Source organism: Lissotriton helveticus, chromosome 11 (assembly GCF_964261635.1).
Source record: "Lissotriton helveticus chromosome 11, aLisHel1.1, whole genome shotgun sequence".
Taxonomy (NCBI): Eukaryota; Metazoa; Chordata; class Amphibia; order Caudata; family Salamandridae; genus Lissotriton; species Lissotriton helveticus.
The window spans coordinates 469,492,245-469,511,794 of record NC_136072.1 but is presented as its reverse complement, the minus strand read 5'-3'; the positions used below and the strand labels follow the sequence as shown (position 1 = coordinate 469,511,794).

Below are 19,550 nucleotides of genomic sequence, written 5' to 3'. Positions count from 1 at the left end.
AGCAGTGTTGTAACATCGGGGGCACAGCAGCTGAAACCAAAGAGATGAGCATAGAAGAATTTTACAGTGTTCCTCCGGGAGGCCGTATTGTTCCCCACTCTGGGCGTCATCCATTTCTGATGTATTCTGATGGGCATCCATTCCCGGTACACTCATCGAGGCGTCCCGGCTGGCCTCTGATATTAAGCGCTTCACAAAGGGGGCAGTGCTGCTCAGGTCCTGAAATATGTTTGGCTTGTTGTGGTGCATGATCTTCAGCTGCACACGGTAGAGCAAGGTTTAAGGAATGTAGGCTCGCTGGAGTTGCGCTTCAATGGAATATACTCTTGTCTCGCCATCTGGACCATGTTGGTGGAGTAAGGAAAGATGGACAGTGCATTGACCTCATATACAAGGCTTCGCCATTCCCTCGCCAGTCAGAAAACAGTAACACGATCCCTGAAGTTCAGGAGTCTCACTATTAAGGGTCTCAGCTAAGCTCCGAGAGGGGGCCTAGGGAGCTGAGCTCTCTTTCTTCAGTAAATAGTGGTGAAAATTGGTCTACACCCAAAGAGAGTCTGGAGGAGAGATTCAACATATCCACCACGATCCCTGCGATGGTAGACTCAGGCAGGTCAACATGTCAGAGGTTATTTTTCATGGCCTGTGTGACTTTCAGGATTTTCGCCATGTTGATGAGCTTAACGACATGTCCTGATGCAGTGGGAGCTCCTCCGCTAAGGCAGAGGAGTGTCGCCCCACTGCTTTTTGCAGTAGAAAAAATTAAAATAAAATAATAACTACTTTATTTTATTTATTTTATTTATTTTTAGAGTTTTCTATAGCGCGAACTTGAACCGATTAGGTTATCAGAGCGCTTTACATAGCACCAGTTTCGTTACATGTTAACACAGCAGTTTACATAGAATCAGTTACGTTGCACATTTCAGTAACTTGAACCGATTAGGTTATCAAAGCACTTTAAATAAGACAGCATTCGATGTCCAGTGCCCTGCTCCGCCGTGTAGCGGGGGACCACTTCCAGCCCTCCGAAGTCGTCGAGCTGTCGGGACTAGGCTCCTGGAATGTCCAGTGCCCTCCTCCGCCGTGTAGCGGGGGACCTCTTCCAGCCCTTCGAAATCGTCGAACTGTCGGGACTAGGCTCCTGGAATTTCAGCTGTCCCTTTACAACTACTTTGTTTACAACTACATTTTATTTTTTCTGCTGCTGCATCTCAGCGGGCAGGCAGATCTGCTCTGCTCTCACAACAGGGAGAGGAGTGGTGGGCACTATGCAAGTTTGCATGAATGTCTGGCCGTCCCTCTGGGGCCAGCTAAACATTCATGCACACTTTAGATGTACTCCATGCAGGCTGGATTACAGCCTGCATGGAGAACATGCCCAGACTCACATTCCATGGCTAAGCGCCGAACCATGGTGCTCAAACCAATCACAACGCTGCATTGCAGCATTGTGATTGGCTATCAGGAGACTGGGAGCCGGGTGCTTCCTGCTTCATTTGCAGAGAAGCCAGAAAGAGGACAAAAGAGAGGCGGCGGCCGGTCAGCAGGCCGGCTGGCAGGCAAGTGTTTCATTCTTTTAACCCCCCTCCTTAACCTCTTTCCCCCTCCCCACCCAACTGTTGCTTCCCGGGAGCAGCTGCACCTTTCCTGATGAGTCATCCTTCAGGGACGAGATCTGGGCCTCTGCATCAGAAATGCATTGTTCATGTTTATCGCGTTTCAGAGACATCTTGTCCACTCTAGTCATGAGTGTATCAATCTTACTATCAATTGAGGTAAGACTCTTCTGCCTGTGCAGCAGGAGCATTTTAATGTTCAGGTCCTCACCCCAGCCTCCTCCGCTCTTGGCGCCACAAGTCCACCTTTGCAGAACTCTTTGTGCACTTAGCGTCAAAGTGCAACTTGGCCCGTGTGTGGTCACTTTTGCCCATTGTCAACCTTTGAATTCCAGCGCTCACTGTCACACTAGCCGTTCGCTCCACTCAGCCATAGCAGACAGACAGCCGGCCCAGTGATGCAGTACCCACCAGCACGACAGTAGGGAGAGTGCTGATCAGTGTAGGGGGAGGCTCAATACTCTGTCCAGGCATTCCTTTAAAGCAGAGGTCTTCAAACTTTTGTAGGTTGAGCCCCCCAGCTGAATTTTTTTAGATGTTGGGCCCCCCACCACCTGACAGAAATTTCTGGAATTGACCGCCACGCGCACATTCCGTACAGGGGTGAGTGAGGTGACCATATGAATTTGGGTGTGCATGTTAGTGCAGAGTGGGACGAATGAATGTATAGTTAGTGGTGGGCTTATTAGAGTGAGATTGCAGATGGAGCAGTGAGGGGGACAGGTGAGTGAAGTGTCACGAGTGCAGGTTGAGTAGTGTGCTCTTGTGACTGCGGGGTGAGGTACAGGGTGAGCAGCGCAAGTGCATTGTGACTGCAGAGTGATCACTGTGAGTGGAGGGTAAGTGGCTGAATGATGTGAGTGCATGGTGATCAGTGTGAGGGTGGGGTGAGCGGGTGAATGGTGTGAGTGCATGGTGATCAGTGTGAGCGCACTGTGATCGCTGTGAGTGCAGAGTGATCACTGTGAGTGGAGGGTAAGTGGGTGAATGGTGTGAGTGCATCAGAATCAGTGTGAGTGCTGGGTGAGGGTGAAAGTGAAGGGTCAGAATGAGGAGTGAGTGGTCTGAATGCAGGGTGCATTCCCAGACACTTGAAGTAACTCAGCATGTTATTGACGGCAGCATAGGGTTTCAAATGTGTTAAACCATTGCTAATATGGCAGTAACCAGGGATCAGGGTGGAGGAAATAAATAATGTGCTGATCCCTCAACAAACTTCCAGTCTTATGATTAGGGTTGCCAGCTCATTATATTTCAGCACTTGCCTGTGCAGACTTTGAACAGCAAATATAAATAGAAAGAACTTTTAATTGTTTTCTAGAGCTGCATGAATGATCCATGACTGATAATAAAAGGGAACAAAGACAGAAAAGTCACATTACAAATGAATACATACTTGTTATTCATAACCATATTTAGCAATTTGCAGGCTGTTTGAACAACACATGGCTGGCTTGCATTTTGCGCGCCAGCCTGTGCAATTTTAAAATAAACTTTCAGGGACGTTTTAAGGATTTTGGGGCCTGTGGGCCAAATGTATTTTCGGGGTCCCTGTTCGGACCAGCTTAGATTTTATGATCCAGTCTCATCTCTTTCATGCCTTCTTTGGTCAAATACTAAATGTGTGTACATTGGATATTCAGGGATAGTGATGTGTGTTCAGTATGTAACACAACAGCAGTTCAATAATATTACTGCAAATAATCTGTCACACCCTTCTATTTCTCATATGTGAGATCATGTATTGATCTAAAATAAACTTTTTACATGGATGTTGCATGATGCATAAACATGTTGTCTGCAAAATGTCTGTAATAGACTCTTGCACATTAAAAGTGAATGATAAAAACACGCTATTTACAACATACAGCAGTAGCCACCTAAACAAATGTGGGCAACAGCATGGATGTATGTATTTAATTATTTGTTTGTTTGTTGTCACAATTTAAGAAATGATTGCTCTGCCTCTTATTTCCTAGTTCTGGCAGTTATTTTGGGATTTTGATATCCAGGAATGCACTTTTAACCGAAACTACCAATTTGCAAATATTTAACATTCTCTTCCATCCAATACAGGTGTTCACATTCCTTTTCGAATGTACATCTTGATTTTTGGGGATATGTACGGCTTTTTTAAATTTATCTTACGTGAGCGTAGCTCCCAGTGGTGTAGCAGCTGCATTGGTAGCATTGGTCTCTGAACCTGTGTTAAATCTGCTGGTTACTGCACCTCAATTCTACCTTTTGTTAGCTACCCAGCTAATTTATTTATTTTTTATTTATTTAATGCGATTTTATATAGCGCAAACTTTACCCGAAGGTGTCAGAGCGCTTTACATAAGAACCAGTTGCAAAACATAAGGACTTAGGATTACATGCGTTACGTAAAAGATACAAACAGAAAAAATTGCCAATGTACAAGATGTAAAGTCACACAAGGAAGAGAAACAAACAGAAAGAAAAATTGCAAATGTACAAGTAGTAAAGTCACTCAAGGAAGAGATACAAATGGATATACTCTAAGAGTCACATGGGCCCATGGAACACTTGCTGTGCCTCTGTTATCTAACTCTCCCAAGAGGGGGTTAATTTAGAGCTGAAATGCTTCAGGTGCAGTGGGAGGCGAGGGGTCTCCTCTGCTAAAACCGAAAGCGTGTCCGTTTGTTTGCTTTCGGTTTTAGCAGAGGAGACTCCTTGCCTCCCACTGCAGCTGAAGCTGTCAACTCCGTAAATTAACCCCCTCCTGGGAAAATTACCCAGATAAAAGAACGGGCAGGTAGTGCCCCGTCGATTTCCCCTCCCTCCTCCCTCCAACCATACCAGAGTTCTCCACGAAGAGTTGCAATGGACGCAGGGAACAAAGGGATTAGAGAGGAGTGGCGCCCCCCCCCCTGGGATGGTGTTGTGCCCCCCCCAGGGGGGCGCGCCCCACAGTTTGAAGAACTCTGCTTTAAAGGGTGAGGCACCTCAAGTCACAACCAGGCGCGGCGCAATCCCCAATAAGGGCCAAGCCATCCTGCAGTCACCACCTTGCATCATCACAGAGCAATGCCTGGCCCCAGCACGTCAGTGCGGGTGCTGCGTGTACCACACATAGGCACCCTCTAGCATCCTTTGGCACACAGTCTGCACCACGCCCCTAGATCGACTACTCTCTATCCACACAGACGCAGGGGCGTGCTGGGCAGGATAGGTGCAATCAAGTCCCTCTACACCCCAAGGTACTCAGACCGCCCCACGGCTGAAGAATGGTGCCATCACAGCCCACCTGTGTCCAGTTTCGCATCGACAGTCTCAGCTCCTACACTGATGCCGTCCGCACCAAAGTCAGGCCAGCCAGCAGCACACCGCCCCCAGTTTGCTCATAAGGCTGCTCCATCTCGCTCCTCACATATCTCGGACCACCTGGTCCCGTCAGTGTTTTCTGCCGAGGCCACACAGTTTGCCAGTTGCTCGTTGAACCCGGGTGGGCCCCTATCTTGCCTTACAAGCCTGGCAGCAATTGTAAGCATGGCGTTGGCTGAATTTTGGCTCACAGATCCCCCGGCCGTGCAGGTGGGTCCCAGTGGCAGCCAGAGGAGTCCCAACTGCATTTCTGACTACATTTTCTCCTTGGTCCAGCCAAGATAAAACAGGGTCATTCCCCTGGCCCAAGGGCCGTCACATCTAGGGACCAGGCTCTCTAGCGCCCTCCATGGAAATACAGTTATTGTAGAATTTTTCTCAGGTGCCGTTGGAATACGCTAAAGCGGATAGTCTGGTTAATCTGATAAAAGTAAAGTACTCAATCAATCAATCAATCAGGGAATTGTAAAGCACACTAGCCCCAGTGAGGGTCTCAAGACGCTGGGGGGTGGGGAGGGGAGATAAGCAGCTCCGGACAGTTGAAGAACCAGGTCTTGAGTACTCAGAGAGTGATAGGAAAATGTGCCTCAAAACCATAAGTGGATAAAATGTCACCTGAGATGATAGGTCTTTAAGACTTACAGGAATTTAAAGAAAATAAGTACTAACTGTATAAAACTGATCAATAACATCTGTTAGATGGATTACATACTTTAAATTGTGCAAGGATATTTCATTCCTCTCTCTTTAAATGCTATTAGAATAATCATGTTCTGGTATTTAACAAATTTGTCCTCGCTTTCAAAACTGGTGCATTTGTCAAACTAGAACTTTTTTAATGCGAAAATCATAAAAGGAGTCGCAGTTCATCATACAATGTGTTCTGCATATATGTGTTGTACTGCGACACCTTTCCTGATATAAACTGTTACAATAACACACATTTTTGGGGCTTACATCGATTGACATACAAAATAGCGGAAGATTGGCAAATGCTGCTATACTTAAAAAGTATGAAATTTGATGCCACAATTAACACCAGAAAAAGATAATGCTTCACGCCGATTACAATGGAAAATGGGGCAAAAATCATCCCTGCACAAGTTTGCTTGTTTTAAAAATCAAGGGCCCTAACCTTTTTAACAAGGCTTACCAAATAATAAGCACTAAAACAAATACCACAAATTACTGTAACATTTATAAAGTGTAACGAATAAACAAACAATCCAATGTTTTATTTAAAAAAAATAGCTACCATTTCACATCATTCGTTTTTAAATTATAAACCTTTTTAAGTTTAACAATTTCAAATCATTTAGAACTACTAAAGAACTTTTATAATTTGGTCATTATCAGTTTTTGAACTCCAGAATAACTTATGCCTGTTTAACAAACACAAACAACTTCCAAAGTCTATGTATGCCTTTTTAACAAGCAATGCAAGTTTTTTAACTCTTGGGGCGTGGGTGAAAGTGGTCAAAAGTGGTGCATCTACCAAATTGGTGGTTGCTCCATTAGTCCATTTGGAAATCTCTTGTCAGCAGGCCACCCGCAACAGGACCACCAGCTATAATGTGCTGAAAGGTGCGGTCCTTCCAATGCTGTTTTTCCCTGCTTGGGACTGCCATGTAAGGCATGGCTCCCCACCATAAGGCAAGTGAATGCTTGTGTAGGTTAAAAGGCTGGTATGGCTGGTCTGCGTACCACCTCTGAGCCTTCCTAGATGTAGTGCTGATAGTCTGCCAAGCAGCCCTTAAAGGTGGAAATGAGAACTCTAACAAGATGGTGAAAGATGGACGGTAATTTTCTTGCTCAAAAAAAAAAAATATATATATATATATATGAGGCAGAAAACGTCCTGACAGCAGTTTTGGCAACAGACGAGACGAACCCAATGCTGGTGCAATATTCTTTATTGTAGCCCAAACACCACACCGACCATACCGCGTTTCAGCCCATGAAGGGCCTTGATCACATGACTATATATGTATATGTTTGCTCCGAATTCCCCAAATAATACCCAGCTGGGTTGGAAGAATACAGCACTCTCGGGGTTCCAGTTCTCAGCAAAAGTTTATTACCAAAACAAACGCCCGAAACGCGTTTGTTTTGGTAATAAACTTTTGCTGAGAACTGGAACCCCGAGAGTGCTGTATTCTTCCAACCCGGCTGGGTATTATTTGGGGAATTCGGAGCAAACATTGTTATCGCTGGGCACCACCGCGGAAACAGCACCCGCTGCTGGAGTGACTCGTGTTATTGGTGTTTTGGAGCTTGAATATATATATATATATATATATATATATATATATATATATATATATATATATATATATATATACAACGTATTGTGTAGGTGTGTGCCCTATTACGAAATGCACTATCGCCTTGAGTGTACAGCATCTGTGATCCTTACCTTGGAAAGGGCAGAGGCTATTAGACTTGCCCACTGGTCTTCTGGTTTAGTTACCACCATCTTTGCTGGTATGCATTCCTGGATAACCTGCTGCATTTGTTTAGGCAACTTCGAATTCTGGAACTGAATATAGTGATGCTTTGCAGCCAACTGCACCAAATCATCTTCCTGCAATAAACGATTTTGTAACAAAATACGATGCAATAAAAAATGTTGTAACAAAATACAAAGATCTAAGGAAATTCTTTCGCACAGAATACTTTCATGATAGTCCCGCTATGAGATTGGAATCGATTTCCTGAAATGTTAACACCCTTCCCTTAAACTAAACAAGACATTACTCCACACTTAAACCACTATTGCTGGCTGTGTTTATAACAAATCCTGCCCTTAACATCCAAGGAGTGCCTCAGCATATTTGTGTGAGTGTGCCCAGCCAATTTTCCTGCCACTGGGTTACACAGAGGTCTGATCGCTTTAAAGCTAGGAGCAATGGCCATGACTCCCTTTCTTTTAGACAAATATACAAATAGCCTTTTCCTATATTATGTGCATCTTCTCATAAAGCCCAGTTTACTTCAGAATCTTGAAAGAAAATGGTCTCCTACCTTTTCACAGACATATTCTCCAAAGCGGATTCCACGTATAATTTGATGATATATTAGATTGGTACTTTTTGCATCTTCCTTGGAGTTGTGCCACGGTGTGAAGATCTCTTTACGAAAGTAGAGACGCCAGGGGGCATGGCGTTCTTGTTCTCCTTGTGCTTTTACCAGCTGTTCACACTGGGAGACGGCATCCATCAGATGATCCCGCCCACTGCCAAGAGACCATACCTAACAAACAAATTGTCATGCATATGAGGAAAGCACCATTTCAAACATTGATAAAGGACAGTACCATTTTGCTAGACCAAACCTTAATGATCTTATAAATATTGTAACTGTGCCAAATACATTTTCTTGATACGACTCATGTCATGTCTCCACTTTTTCTGAAAGAATACCTGTTAAACGGGGGAGGGGTGTGTGGGTGTGCGCGTGTGTGTGATTGTGTGTGTCTGCTTCCTCTGAAAGATTTCCACTTCTTAAATGCTGCCAATTTCAAGAGTCTAAAAACATGTTTTTACAGTGCCAAACCATGCATGCTATTTACACATGATTTACTGTGAGTGATGGTTGTCAGGGAACTGATTTGCTCGTCCAACAACCCTTATGTAGTTTTGTGGCAGAGGAAGGTAACTAAATTAGCTTGAGTAAGTCTACAGTAGGCTTCTGAGGCAAATTGAAACCATAGGTTTGGGAGTCCGGCTAGTGTTTTGAGGATTGGCTACAATGTGGCACAATGAAGTCACTTACTTTTTTTTTAGCAATCTTGGGCTACTCTTTTAAATGGAGCCCTTTCAATCAAGTCCATCGCTGCTAATCTCGTTCATGACCATTTAAAACACAGCGGTCATTAAATGAAAACTTTGTTAAAAAAATGTATTCTATCTCCTAGGAGATAACTTTTAATATATGGTGACCTGGTTACTATGTCTTTAACAAACAAAAATTGGGGGGTCTGTGTTCAGAACTGACATAAGCACCAACCGGTCCACATCGCCATCATCCATAGCAATAGCTGAATGAAGAAGACCTCGCAATTTAAGTCAACCCGCAGAGGTTAAAACACATTTGATAAAGACTAAAGAGGAAAACCATGAATCAACACTATAATATGTCACAGTCCCAATATTTGTTGAACCTCTGCACTCCCTGAGGCTTATTGATTTTCTTAAAGGATATGATCTAAAAACAAAAAACAGTGTATCTATCCAATCAGATTCTTGTGTAAAAAATGGTCTTTTAATATCACATATCTATTTACAAGAATTTCACTTGCTTCACGTTGCTGTCGTTTTTTAAGATACTTTCACGTAAAATATGTATAAAAAAACAGATATAAAAATTGTTAATTGTCAAAAAAAGCAGTGACAGGTTCATGGTCGGATGCTTTGAATTGTAAAAAAGGAAAGCCAGTTACCACTAAAATAAAGTCCAAGTGATACCTTGACGTTGACATGATTTTGCATTCATGAGCAAGCGAAGGACAGTTTACAATAAATACTAGGATACAGGCCCTTTCTTCTCCAGTCCTTAAAGAGTCTTACCTTTAAACCTATAGTGCATACTTAATACCATGTGACATGCATAATGTTTCACATATTGTTGATGAAGTTAAGTAATTGATCTTCAGAATAGACTTTGTACAGATTTACTTTATTTAAGTGCATTGTACAGCAACATAGCTCAACAGGTTAGGTGGAAAGTGAGGTTTACCTTACTGGCACATGTTCTTGAACACAGCTTGTCCTACTCTCATCTATGCAGTAGACATGTAGTAGTATCATGTGTCGCATCTACAGACGGTGTAATCCCCAGGTATCTACATTGCTAGTGTCTTGCAGGAGCACTCAAGTATGAAAAGCAGCAGTGGTTACTTTTTCCAAGGATGAGTGAAATGTTTCTGCTTGCCCTGGTGAGGGGTAATCCATCATTTAATCCCCTGTTTATCTCTAGCTCCCTCCCAACACATCAAATATTTGGCCTGGTTTCTCAGAGGGTTTTGTCTCTTGTATGTAGTAACCTATTGTCCAAATCACATGCTGAGTGCACAAAGCTCTATTTGGAGGCATCAGATGGTCCTGGGAGAAAAAAAGGTGAATAGACAGTTTTATTTGCACCATACTCTGATGGTAGTCTTAGTATGAATATGAGATGCATCTTAATTACCATCTTATCTTTAAAAAAAAGTTAATAAATGGATCATGGGTGGAGAAACGTTTCAGCAGAACCATTCATTTATCAGACAGAAATTAAGGCTGCAATGAATGCTGTCTTCCAGGGCAGGAACTTTGCACTGGCCTTGTGCACTGGAAGAAAGGGTTGCCCAATTGTGTTTGGCAGGGTTGTACTTAACGTCTAAGCAGACGTCCTGTCCCATGGAAGCTGCCGCCAACAGAATCAACCTACAGCAGGCCGAGTTCATTCTGCTGAACAACATATTTATCATCAATATCAGCGAGAAAACACAAACAAGTCTTCATGACCAAGCAAAGTCTGGTTTAAGTGTAAGGTTGCCAGTGCCTATTGACAAAGTCTTTGCATTTTCTCTTTTCCCAAGTGGAAAACGCGTTTATACTTAGTATTCCTCAATAACTAAAGCTCTTGTAGTCAATTGCTTTTGTCTCACTTCCCCTTTGTGACAGTGTTTTGCTAGGTATTGCTTATGCAAGGGATGCTTTCAGTAGTGAATGTTCCACATTGTATGTTCATTTCTCTTTCAGTGCCTATGTCTGTAAAATATGTGCTTCCCTAAACACGAGGCAGGACCTTGCACATCCTTGTTTTCTTGTTTAGAACCTGGAGGCATGGAGGTTGTCTCATCAATGAGGATCAATTACAGACATCATATGGCAGCTGAAAATAACTGGAAATCTCCATTTCAATTGCTTTCAGTTCCAGCATGTTTATCACAAGATAAAATTATTTCCCGATCCAGTGCAGTTAATTCACTATCAAGTGGACGGAGGTCCTGAAGTTCTGAAATAGGGATCTCCATGTGCCGCCTGAAACTCGGAGTAAGCGTCAGTCTTGTCTAGCCATTTCTCCCTTTCTGTGTCATTTATGTGTCCATGTTTCCCTTTATAAGCCTCACCTCAGCATTACAGAGGTGTAATGCAGCTAAATATCATGACTAATAAGAGACTGCTAGCTGCTGTTCTTGCAGCGTCACTGTTACCGCTAGTCATGGTGGACATTTCTGCTGAAATGGTGCTGATGAGTAATCGAATTCTGCTCTGTAGAAGAGGAAGGTCTTTGAACATGCCAAGCATGAGCTGTCTGTTTTCACTGACAGCCCTAGAGCCTTAGAGGAGTCAAGAGGTCTATGGACTATGGCTCTTTGGAGAGTTGTCTATATGCATAATACCACCACTATGCTCTGCTGTCCCTGTAGGGCAGTACCTGACCCCTACTCTTCACAGGGAAGCTGCCGCTGGGGCTTAGCACTAAGTGGAGATCTTGTGGGCTGATACGGTAAAGAGGAGTGCTGACTCCTCCTCTCATTCTTTGTACACAATATTGAATCTTCAACTTTCTCTGTTCACTCCCTTGCTACCCAACTATATGGTGTTCCATCGCTCCCAGGTAGGACTGCCTACCCAACGGTACCTACATAGGAACCTCTATTAGTCCCTGAACAGGTTCGCCTTGAGTTTTGAAAGCAGAGAGACCCTCATTTAGAGTTACTCTACACATCTCCTTGGACATATCTCCATCAGTTTAGACTGCAGAGTCATCAACTGTTTCTTGCAAAAAGTAAAATATCATTGCAGCGCATGTCTACCACTCTGCCATACGCATCTCATCAAAAGGTGGTTCATTTCAGCCAGGCTTGACTTTTCAAATTCGTTGTTTGGGCCATGTGGCAAAAGCTGGTGTCTGAATTGTCAAAATGCCATTTTAACAGTGTAACTGTTTAACTAATTCTCTCATTCTCAATTTATGAGGATAGTTTTTACTTCCGCTCTCTTGTGCTTTCCCAAATATTTCTGAAAGGATTTTATCCTGTCTCAGAAGGAAAAGGGTGTCTTACTGAAGCGTGTGCAAGTATTCTAAGTGTGATCCAAACAGGCCGGGTTGTTAGGGTTTTTTTTTGCTTCATCAGAAGGTTGTACGGGAACCATTGAGGTTCATCTGGGTGGCATTTAATTTTGAATAGATTCATGGTTTTATCCATCAGCCTATGGGATAAGATTATAACATAAAGCAAGCAATGTAGTAAATGGAAAACAGTTTACGGTCTCCTTTTTCCCATTCAGTTGCAAGGTGATTCTGGTATTTCCCATCATAGTCATCGTTGTGCTCTTCATCTTCCATTCCCTATTCTTTGGCTCTGTCCAAAGTGTGCAAGACCTTAGGCCTGGAGCAGGGAATAAGGGACTTAAATTCAAAGATTCTAGTGGCACTTTATGTTTAGGGGCAGGTTTTAGATTTGTAGGAGTTGAAACCCTCGTATCATATAATTGTGTTATTCTCCTGAGTGAATCTACTTCTCAATGGGTTGAATAAAGTGTAAACTCTTTACCTTCCTTAAGAAATTGCCCCACTTTCCACTTGCCTCCCTGTCTGCTGCAAGAATAAAATGAGTTAAAGAAGGGTACTCCCTGGAAAGAAGTACCTAAAAAAAAGCTAATAAAGAAAAAAATCCTCCATACCGGTTTTGAATATAGAGACTAGGCTGGAAATGTAGAGTTGGAAGTGGGTCTTTCGACTTATCACAGGTCGACTGGTCTGCAGCCATGGCCGGTAGTAGGTGTAACTGCAGGGCGGTGGCGTGGGGAGGGGGAGGGGAAGGGTGGGTGGTAGTAATGTATGGATTACGGACTTTAACAGGTAAGTAAACATTTAAATAAATAAAACGAATTTCGTTGAGCGCACTGCATCACATTTGGTGATGCAGTGCACACAACTAAATTCGTAGTGGGAAGGGGGGCAGAAAGCCCACTAGACACCAGAGATTGGTGCCCAAAAAGAAATGATGTGGGGCGCTGTCCTGTCTTGGCATTGGTCCCACATTCAGGCACCAGACAGTCTTGTTGTCTCACTTGTAGGCAGAATGGGGGTTTACATCCTTTCTGTCTGCACATATTTCAAAATTACCCCCAAAGAAATTCAATTTTCCTCTCACTTAACATGGGGGTTGGCTTCAATATTCAGGCTCTGGATCTACCAACACCCAGGAACCCTACCAATCCTGGACCTTTCTGAAAACTGGAGAGACACAGGGGAATCCAGGTTGATGAGGACTGTGTGGGTCTGAGCACATTTTCCTTAGGCCTGGGTGGAGTTTGCTATACGGAACTCCGCAACGTGACCCAAAAACTCCTCTGCGATACGCTAAGTTCCAGAAGAGGCAGAGTGTGTTAGGTCTTGCCGTTCGCCCTGATTTTTAGCACCGGGTGTGTGGCGCGTGCTGGAAAATCCATGCGAATGGCACCATGCGCAGTGCAAGAGGGCGCTGCTTCTTTCTGCTGCTCGAGTAGATGTTCTACTCGAACGTCAGATTCTTCAAAGTGAACGAAGGGTTTTTCAGTGCAAGCAGTAGCAGCCATCAGTGACCGTCCGCGTTGGGAGAACACTCACCGGGCGGTGGTCTGGAGTAACATTTTCCTCACTCACACTTGCCAACTTCACATTGGCAAGCGTGAGCGAGGAAAAACTCCACTCCGCGGAGTGGAGTTTTTCGGTAGTCCTTGCGCTACGCAGAGTAGTAAAAACTGCAAACTGAGCGAGCGGAGCAGAATTTCATGCCCAGGCCTAAATTTCCTCCCCAGAATGTCTTACAAAAGTTGTGTTCTTGCTCACATGCTCATCACACTACGTACCTTCTCATAAACAGCGATGTAGAGCGAAAAGCCAAAGGTCTGTTTCAAATGGAGCTTATCTGCTATGGTGCCACAGAGTTCCCTCGACGTGGATGCAGAGTCAGCAGAAATGGTGATGTTCTCTCCATTCATTAGGGTAATGGAACAAAAGATCGGCCTTCTCATCTTTGTGGCCTGAAACACACATCGGCAGAAGTTCAGAATGATAAGAGTCTAAAGAAGAAACCGAGACTGAGCGGTCAGAAAAGGGAACAGACAGAAAGAGAAACAGAAAGGGAGACAGGGAAGAAAGTGAGACCAATAGAATGTCTTGAGAGGTTAACAGAGGAAGTAAGACATAGGAGTGGAGTGAGACTAAAGAGAACATTAGAGCATGTAAGAGAAAAGAAAGAAAGGAGGTAGAGGTTTTGGAGAAAATAGTTGTGGAAAAACAGAAGAAAATAAAGTGAAAATAGCCAACGCGCACATATAAATATGTAACATATTTGGTTATGACAGTTTCACAAACAATAGAGGATCCATAAACTGTGATTTATGGGGCTGATATCATACTTGTGGATTACATGCATTGCTCCTGTGAACTGCAGATTTAGACTTCTGGGAAGCTTATAAAATAACTACCTCCATCTAGGTTTGTTCTCAGTCAATTAGCCCCTTAATTGTTTCTGTTTGAAAAACTCTTTGAAATAACAGACTATGCAGAACGTTCAATGCCCTCTGTCAAATCTGGACGTATTTATGAAAAGTAAACTAAACAAACATTCTGTGTATTAGGATGCCCTAATAGCTGGACTCAGCAAAGAGCAGGCACGTATATCAACCACTCTTGTGTAGGAGAGTAGGGTCTGCTATCCTATGGTCACCCCAAATTTTTGCTTTTTGCTTCACTGGTTTTCGACTACTGAGGCTGTGGGCCTGCTAATCAGACCCCCAGCCTGATGTTCTCTCTCTAAATTATTAATACATGTGCTATAGGTACATACCACAATTGGAAATGGACTCCTTGTCAGCCCCTGTACCATGTACTATAGGTGCTCAGGGCATAGGTGCCACCAAGGCCTACCAGGGGCTGCAGCATATATTTTGCCACCCCTGGCTGGTTCTTAAATTGACAACACTGGCTGATCACTCAGCTGGGGCAAGGTGGTGTAATCACCCCTTGCTTAGATATATACCTATATCTAAACCTATATCTGGACACATATAAACCTGTGAGCCACTCCTATGGAAGGCCTTATCAATCCTGGAGGCAGAGTGCGTGGTTTAATGTGAGATGGAGCTCCAGCATGAGCTGAGCTGTCTGCAGCCGTCGGGAACAAATCCCTAAGCTGTTTCAGGATAATGCCATACCATATACTATTAAGTGCATTATAATCCTCGCGGTTATATAGCAACTTTGGTTTGGCTTTATCAAAACATGTCGTGTAAGGTGTCATACGATTTGGAATACTACCCCCTCGCCAGTTCTGGCGACGGGGATAGCATTCCACCCCTCTGGAGGGGTAAGACATGTTACTTTACTTAAATGCGGTTAATTTCTAATAGGGCCTCAGATCCACAAAATGGATGCTTCTGCCACAGACACAAGTCTGACCCCCTGAAGCTGACCGAAACTCAGCCAAAGGGGCCTGGACAAAGGGTTTCCTGTCGCAGGGAGGTGTTACACCCCCCCAGACAGGAGATAGTGGATTGTAGCAGGGAGGTTTGAAAGAAACCAGACACTGCATGGGGAGCACAAGGCTTCCCCTTGCATAATCCGGTCAAACCGGTTCTGGGGCACACCAGCCCCAGTCCCAGCGCGGCCTGGATCAAAGGAAAGGGGTGTATCCACCCCCTTCCTGGGTCCCACCCATAGGAGGGGACCTAGCAGGTAATCCAGCCCCCCAGATTAGAATAAGAGTGGGAGCAGTGCCAATGCACTTCAGATTATCCTGATGAAACATAAGAAACGAAACTCTGGACCCTTCGACATCCTACTCACCGTAGAAGACTGAAGAATCTCCCTTGTGGTCAAGGAGTGACCACCCTGTGCAAACAGGCACCATCCAGCACCTCATTGTCTGCTTTGTTGCAGTTCCCGCCGGAACTCAAGCGATAGAGATTGATGAGATCAAGCTTGCCTGCCTTCTAACAGCCCGATCCACAGTCCCTGCAGAGCTGAGACCCGTGGAGGCGACCGGAAGCGTGGGGCACGCCATCTTGGAAAGACCACGAGACGCTGACCGTGCAGCCCACGTGTGACCCTCGAAGCTGTACACCGGGGATTGAGAAGCCCCAACCCTGAGCCACTCTTGCACCGAAGTTCAGCCCTCCACACTCAACGAGTGCTGCGTGGGGCCCTTCTGCTTCTTTTGGCTCAACGCGTTGGCCAGTCCCTTGCCAGCTGGCTTGTGGCCCCTGTGCCGACGAAATTTGAAAAACGACTTGTGATTCTGGTTGCTCCAGATTTGCACCAGCTCCCCTGAAAAGGAGCCCCCACTCTGACCCTCCTGGTCCGAGTGAGAAGCAATCTTCCGGTTCCGCGTGGATTGCCTTTGCCAAGTGTTGTTTGCTCCAATCTGGAAGACGACAGCGCCGACAGCGAGAGCCTACGTGGGACAGATCGTGACCTGCTCCTGGATGTCGCAGATGCCCCAGAGCCCACGTGACAGCAGAGAGAAGCTCCTCAACAACCACCTGATTGTGCCCGACATTGCCTGGTTCCGTCCTGGTTCCACCCTGTTCACTGCTGAGTGACCCAGACTCTGTCCCCTCTGCTTTCAGGTACTTTTCGACTTCGATCCACTCTTGAATCCCACCGGACACTTCTCCTTCACAGCGCCTGCAGCCTCTTCAGCTTCAAGCACCAAGAACCAGCGTGACGAAACCCGACACTACTTCGACCCTGTGCACCCGCTTCCTGTGGGTGAGGTAACATTGCAACGCCGGTGTTCCCACACTGGTACACACCTCTAGGGTCTGTGTCTTAAGTTTTGTCCCTCTAGGTTCAGCGGAAGTGTCCTTAAACTCTATTTGTGTAACTTTTACGCACCATTGACTAACATTGGTGCATGCGTGCGCTTTCAGCGCTGCACCCGAATCCCGCGGGCTTTTCCCGACTTCAGCATTGCTTGTCCCGACTGCTCCCAGCGATTCCCTAGGCCCTAGGCCTAACCACTGTTCGATTGGTATCTCTTATACCACTTGTTTAGTATATGGTCTGAGTGGCCCCTCGCCCTCATCCATAATTGTGCAACTTTGTATGTTATACTGTGCTTTTGATTTAATGCTTGTGCCCCTTTATTCATAAAGAGTACTGGGGATTATTTTGAGTAATAAATACATATATTTTTATAATATATACTTGTGTGGTGTCCTTTCATTTGATATTACAGGATTGTGATTGGTAAAACAGCTCGCTTAACACGACCTCTTGAGTTAAGCCTTTAAGGCTGCTTAGTCTATGCTACCATTAAGATAGCTTGTCTATAAGGTTGACTTACAACCAGACAACATAAGGGGATATTTGGACTGATACAAGGTGGTTCCAGAATTGGAGACATCATATATCAGGCCAACTTCTCACATTGGTGAGCAGCGGTGCGGATTTGAGCTTGCTGTTTGTTTTACCATTGCAATCTTTTTATCAAATTGAAAGATCACATCAAGTACCTTAGGTACATATAAATCAAAAGCTTAGCATATTAAATTCTACTGAACTTAGTAGTTGTAGATTAAAGGGATTAGCACACCCTGACTACAACTCACTAGCAAGGTACAGTAGGTAAACACTTAGTGTAGGTAGGTGCATCACTTACACCACACTAGAGTCATGTCTGACACAGGAAAGGCCTCAGGCTCTGCTCCTGTGACAGTTGACCTTACCAAGGCAACTTCCAGTTATGACAAACTAACCCACAAAGACTTGGTTGCCTTGTGCATATCAAGAGGGTTAAAAAGGGGCAGATGTCCCACCAGTCCAACCCTGATAGCCATTCTAGAACAGGATGACTTAGATAAGGTGAATGCAGTTCCCTTAGATTCAGGAGATGGAGTGAACCCCCCTGCCACTGAGACCACCCCAGAGGAGGAAGATGAGGAGGTAGAAGAGGAGGAGGACGCAGAGGTAGAGGACCCTGAAGATCAGGATCAAGGGGTTAACCAGGTTGTAGTTGCCAGGCTTAACCAGGCCAACTTAGACCTACTGTGGAATGGAGAGGGCCAGCACCTCCCCAGAACCCACCATATCATTCTCCCAGGCAACAGAAGAGTGAGATCTCCATCAGGGGACTCTCATATTTCTAGTGCCTCCAGAGAATCTCAGAGAGGTATGACTGCCTCTCAGAAGATAGAGCATAAGGCAAGGATGAGGGCTGTCAAACTCCAAATAGAGAGGGAGGAGGTAGCCCTGGCTCAAGCTAGACTTGCCTTGGCAAGAGAACAAAAGTTGTGTGGCTTAGATGCCACTGGTGGCAGCAATATTCCTAGAGAGAAAGACAGGAGCTATGATAATAGAAACCTGACAAAAATTGTGCCCCCCTACAAGGAAGGGGATGACATCCACAAATGGATGACTGCACTTGAGAGAGCCTGCATGGTACAGCAGGATCCTCAGGATTAGTGGGCTGCAATTTTATGGTACTCCTTTTCTGTGAAAGGGAGAGATAGGCTCCTCACAGTTAGACCTGAGGATGCCAAAAACTACTCTGTCCTGAAGAGTGCTCTTATTGAAGGGTTTGGCCTAACCACTGAGCAATACAGGTTGTTGTTCAGAGACACCCAAAAAGCACAGACTCAGGACTGGACTGATTTAGTTGATTGTGCCACTAAGGCTCTGGAGGGTTGGTTGCAGGGAAGTAAAGTTTCAGACTATACAGGATTGTACAATCTTATCATGAGAGAACAGATCCTTAATAACTGTACAAACCAGCTGTTGCATCAATACCTTATTGACTCTGATCTGACCTCTCCCCAAGAATTGGGAAAGAAGGCAGACAAATGGGTCAGAACAAGGATTAAGCAGAAACCCCAGAACCAAGGTGGTGACCAGAGGAAAACAGACCAGAAGGGTGGGAATCAGAAAGAAAAAGAAAAGGACCAGAAGTCTTCAGGCCCCCAAACTAATAATAAGGAGGGTGGTTCCCAAATGGAAACAAGAAAAAGAAGAACGATGGCCCAAAGAAACCTTGGTGTAATACCTGCAAATCAGTTTCACACTGGGGCAGTGAATGCACCAAGAGAAATCCAGTCCCCACCACTGTAGCTCCTAAAGCACCTGCACCCCCTAGTACAGTTAACAGTGGTGGAAGACAGCCAAAGGGTGTAGTAGGGTTAACCCTGGGTACTGAGGTAGGATCTGGCCTAGTCAGAATCCCTACTCAGGCAGTACTCCTATATGATGTGGACCTAACTTTGTCCACTACAGTGAGTCCCAGTAACCTGGGCAAATATAGGCAGACGCCTTTGATAAATGAGAAACTGGCTCAGGCCTACAGGGACACATGTGCCAGTGTCACAATGGTGACACCTGACTTTGTGGACCCTGGACAGATTGTACTAGGTGAAAGTTACCTAGTGACCAATGCAAGCAACTCCACTACTTCACATAGTGTGGCTGTTGTGAACTTCTCCTGGGGAGGGGTAGATGGCCTAAAGAAAGTTGTTGTGAGTGCAGACCTTCCAGTAGACTGTCTGTTAGGCAATGATCTTGAAAGCTCAGTTTGGTCAGAAGTGGAGTACAGGACTCATGCAGAAATGCTAG

General features: G+C 44.8%; 1 protein-coding gene across 1 annotated transcript in view; it reads right to left on the bottom strand.

Annotated features, from left to right (window-relative positions):
• The window catches only part of MYO7B (myosin VIIB), a 1,196,498-nt gene that overhangs the window by 370,273 nt on the left and 806,675 nt on the right, over positions 1-19,550 (bottom strand). Inside the window, exons 29-31 of the mRNA XM_078666047.1 lie at positions 13,811-13,984; positions 7,989-8,216; positions 7,381-7,548 (exon numbers count right to left, since the gene is read on the bottom strand). Coding sequence (XP_078522173.1) covers positions 7,381-7,548; positions 7,989-8,216; positions 13,811-13,984 — 570 coding nt within the window. The remainder of the gene's footprint in view (positions 1-7,380; positions 7,549-7,988; positions 8,217-13,810; positions 13,985-19,550) is intronic.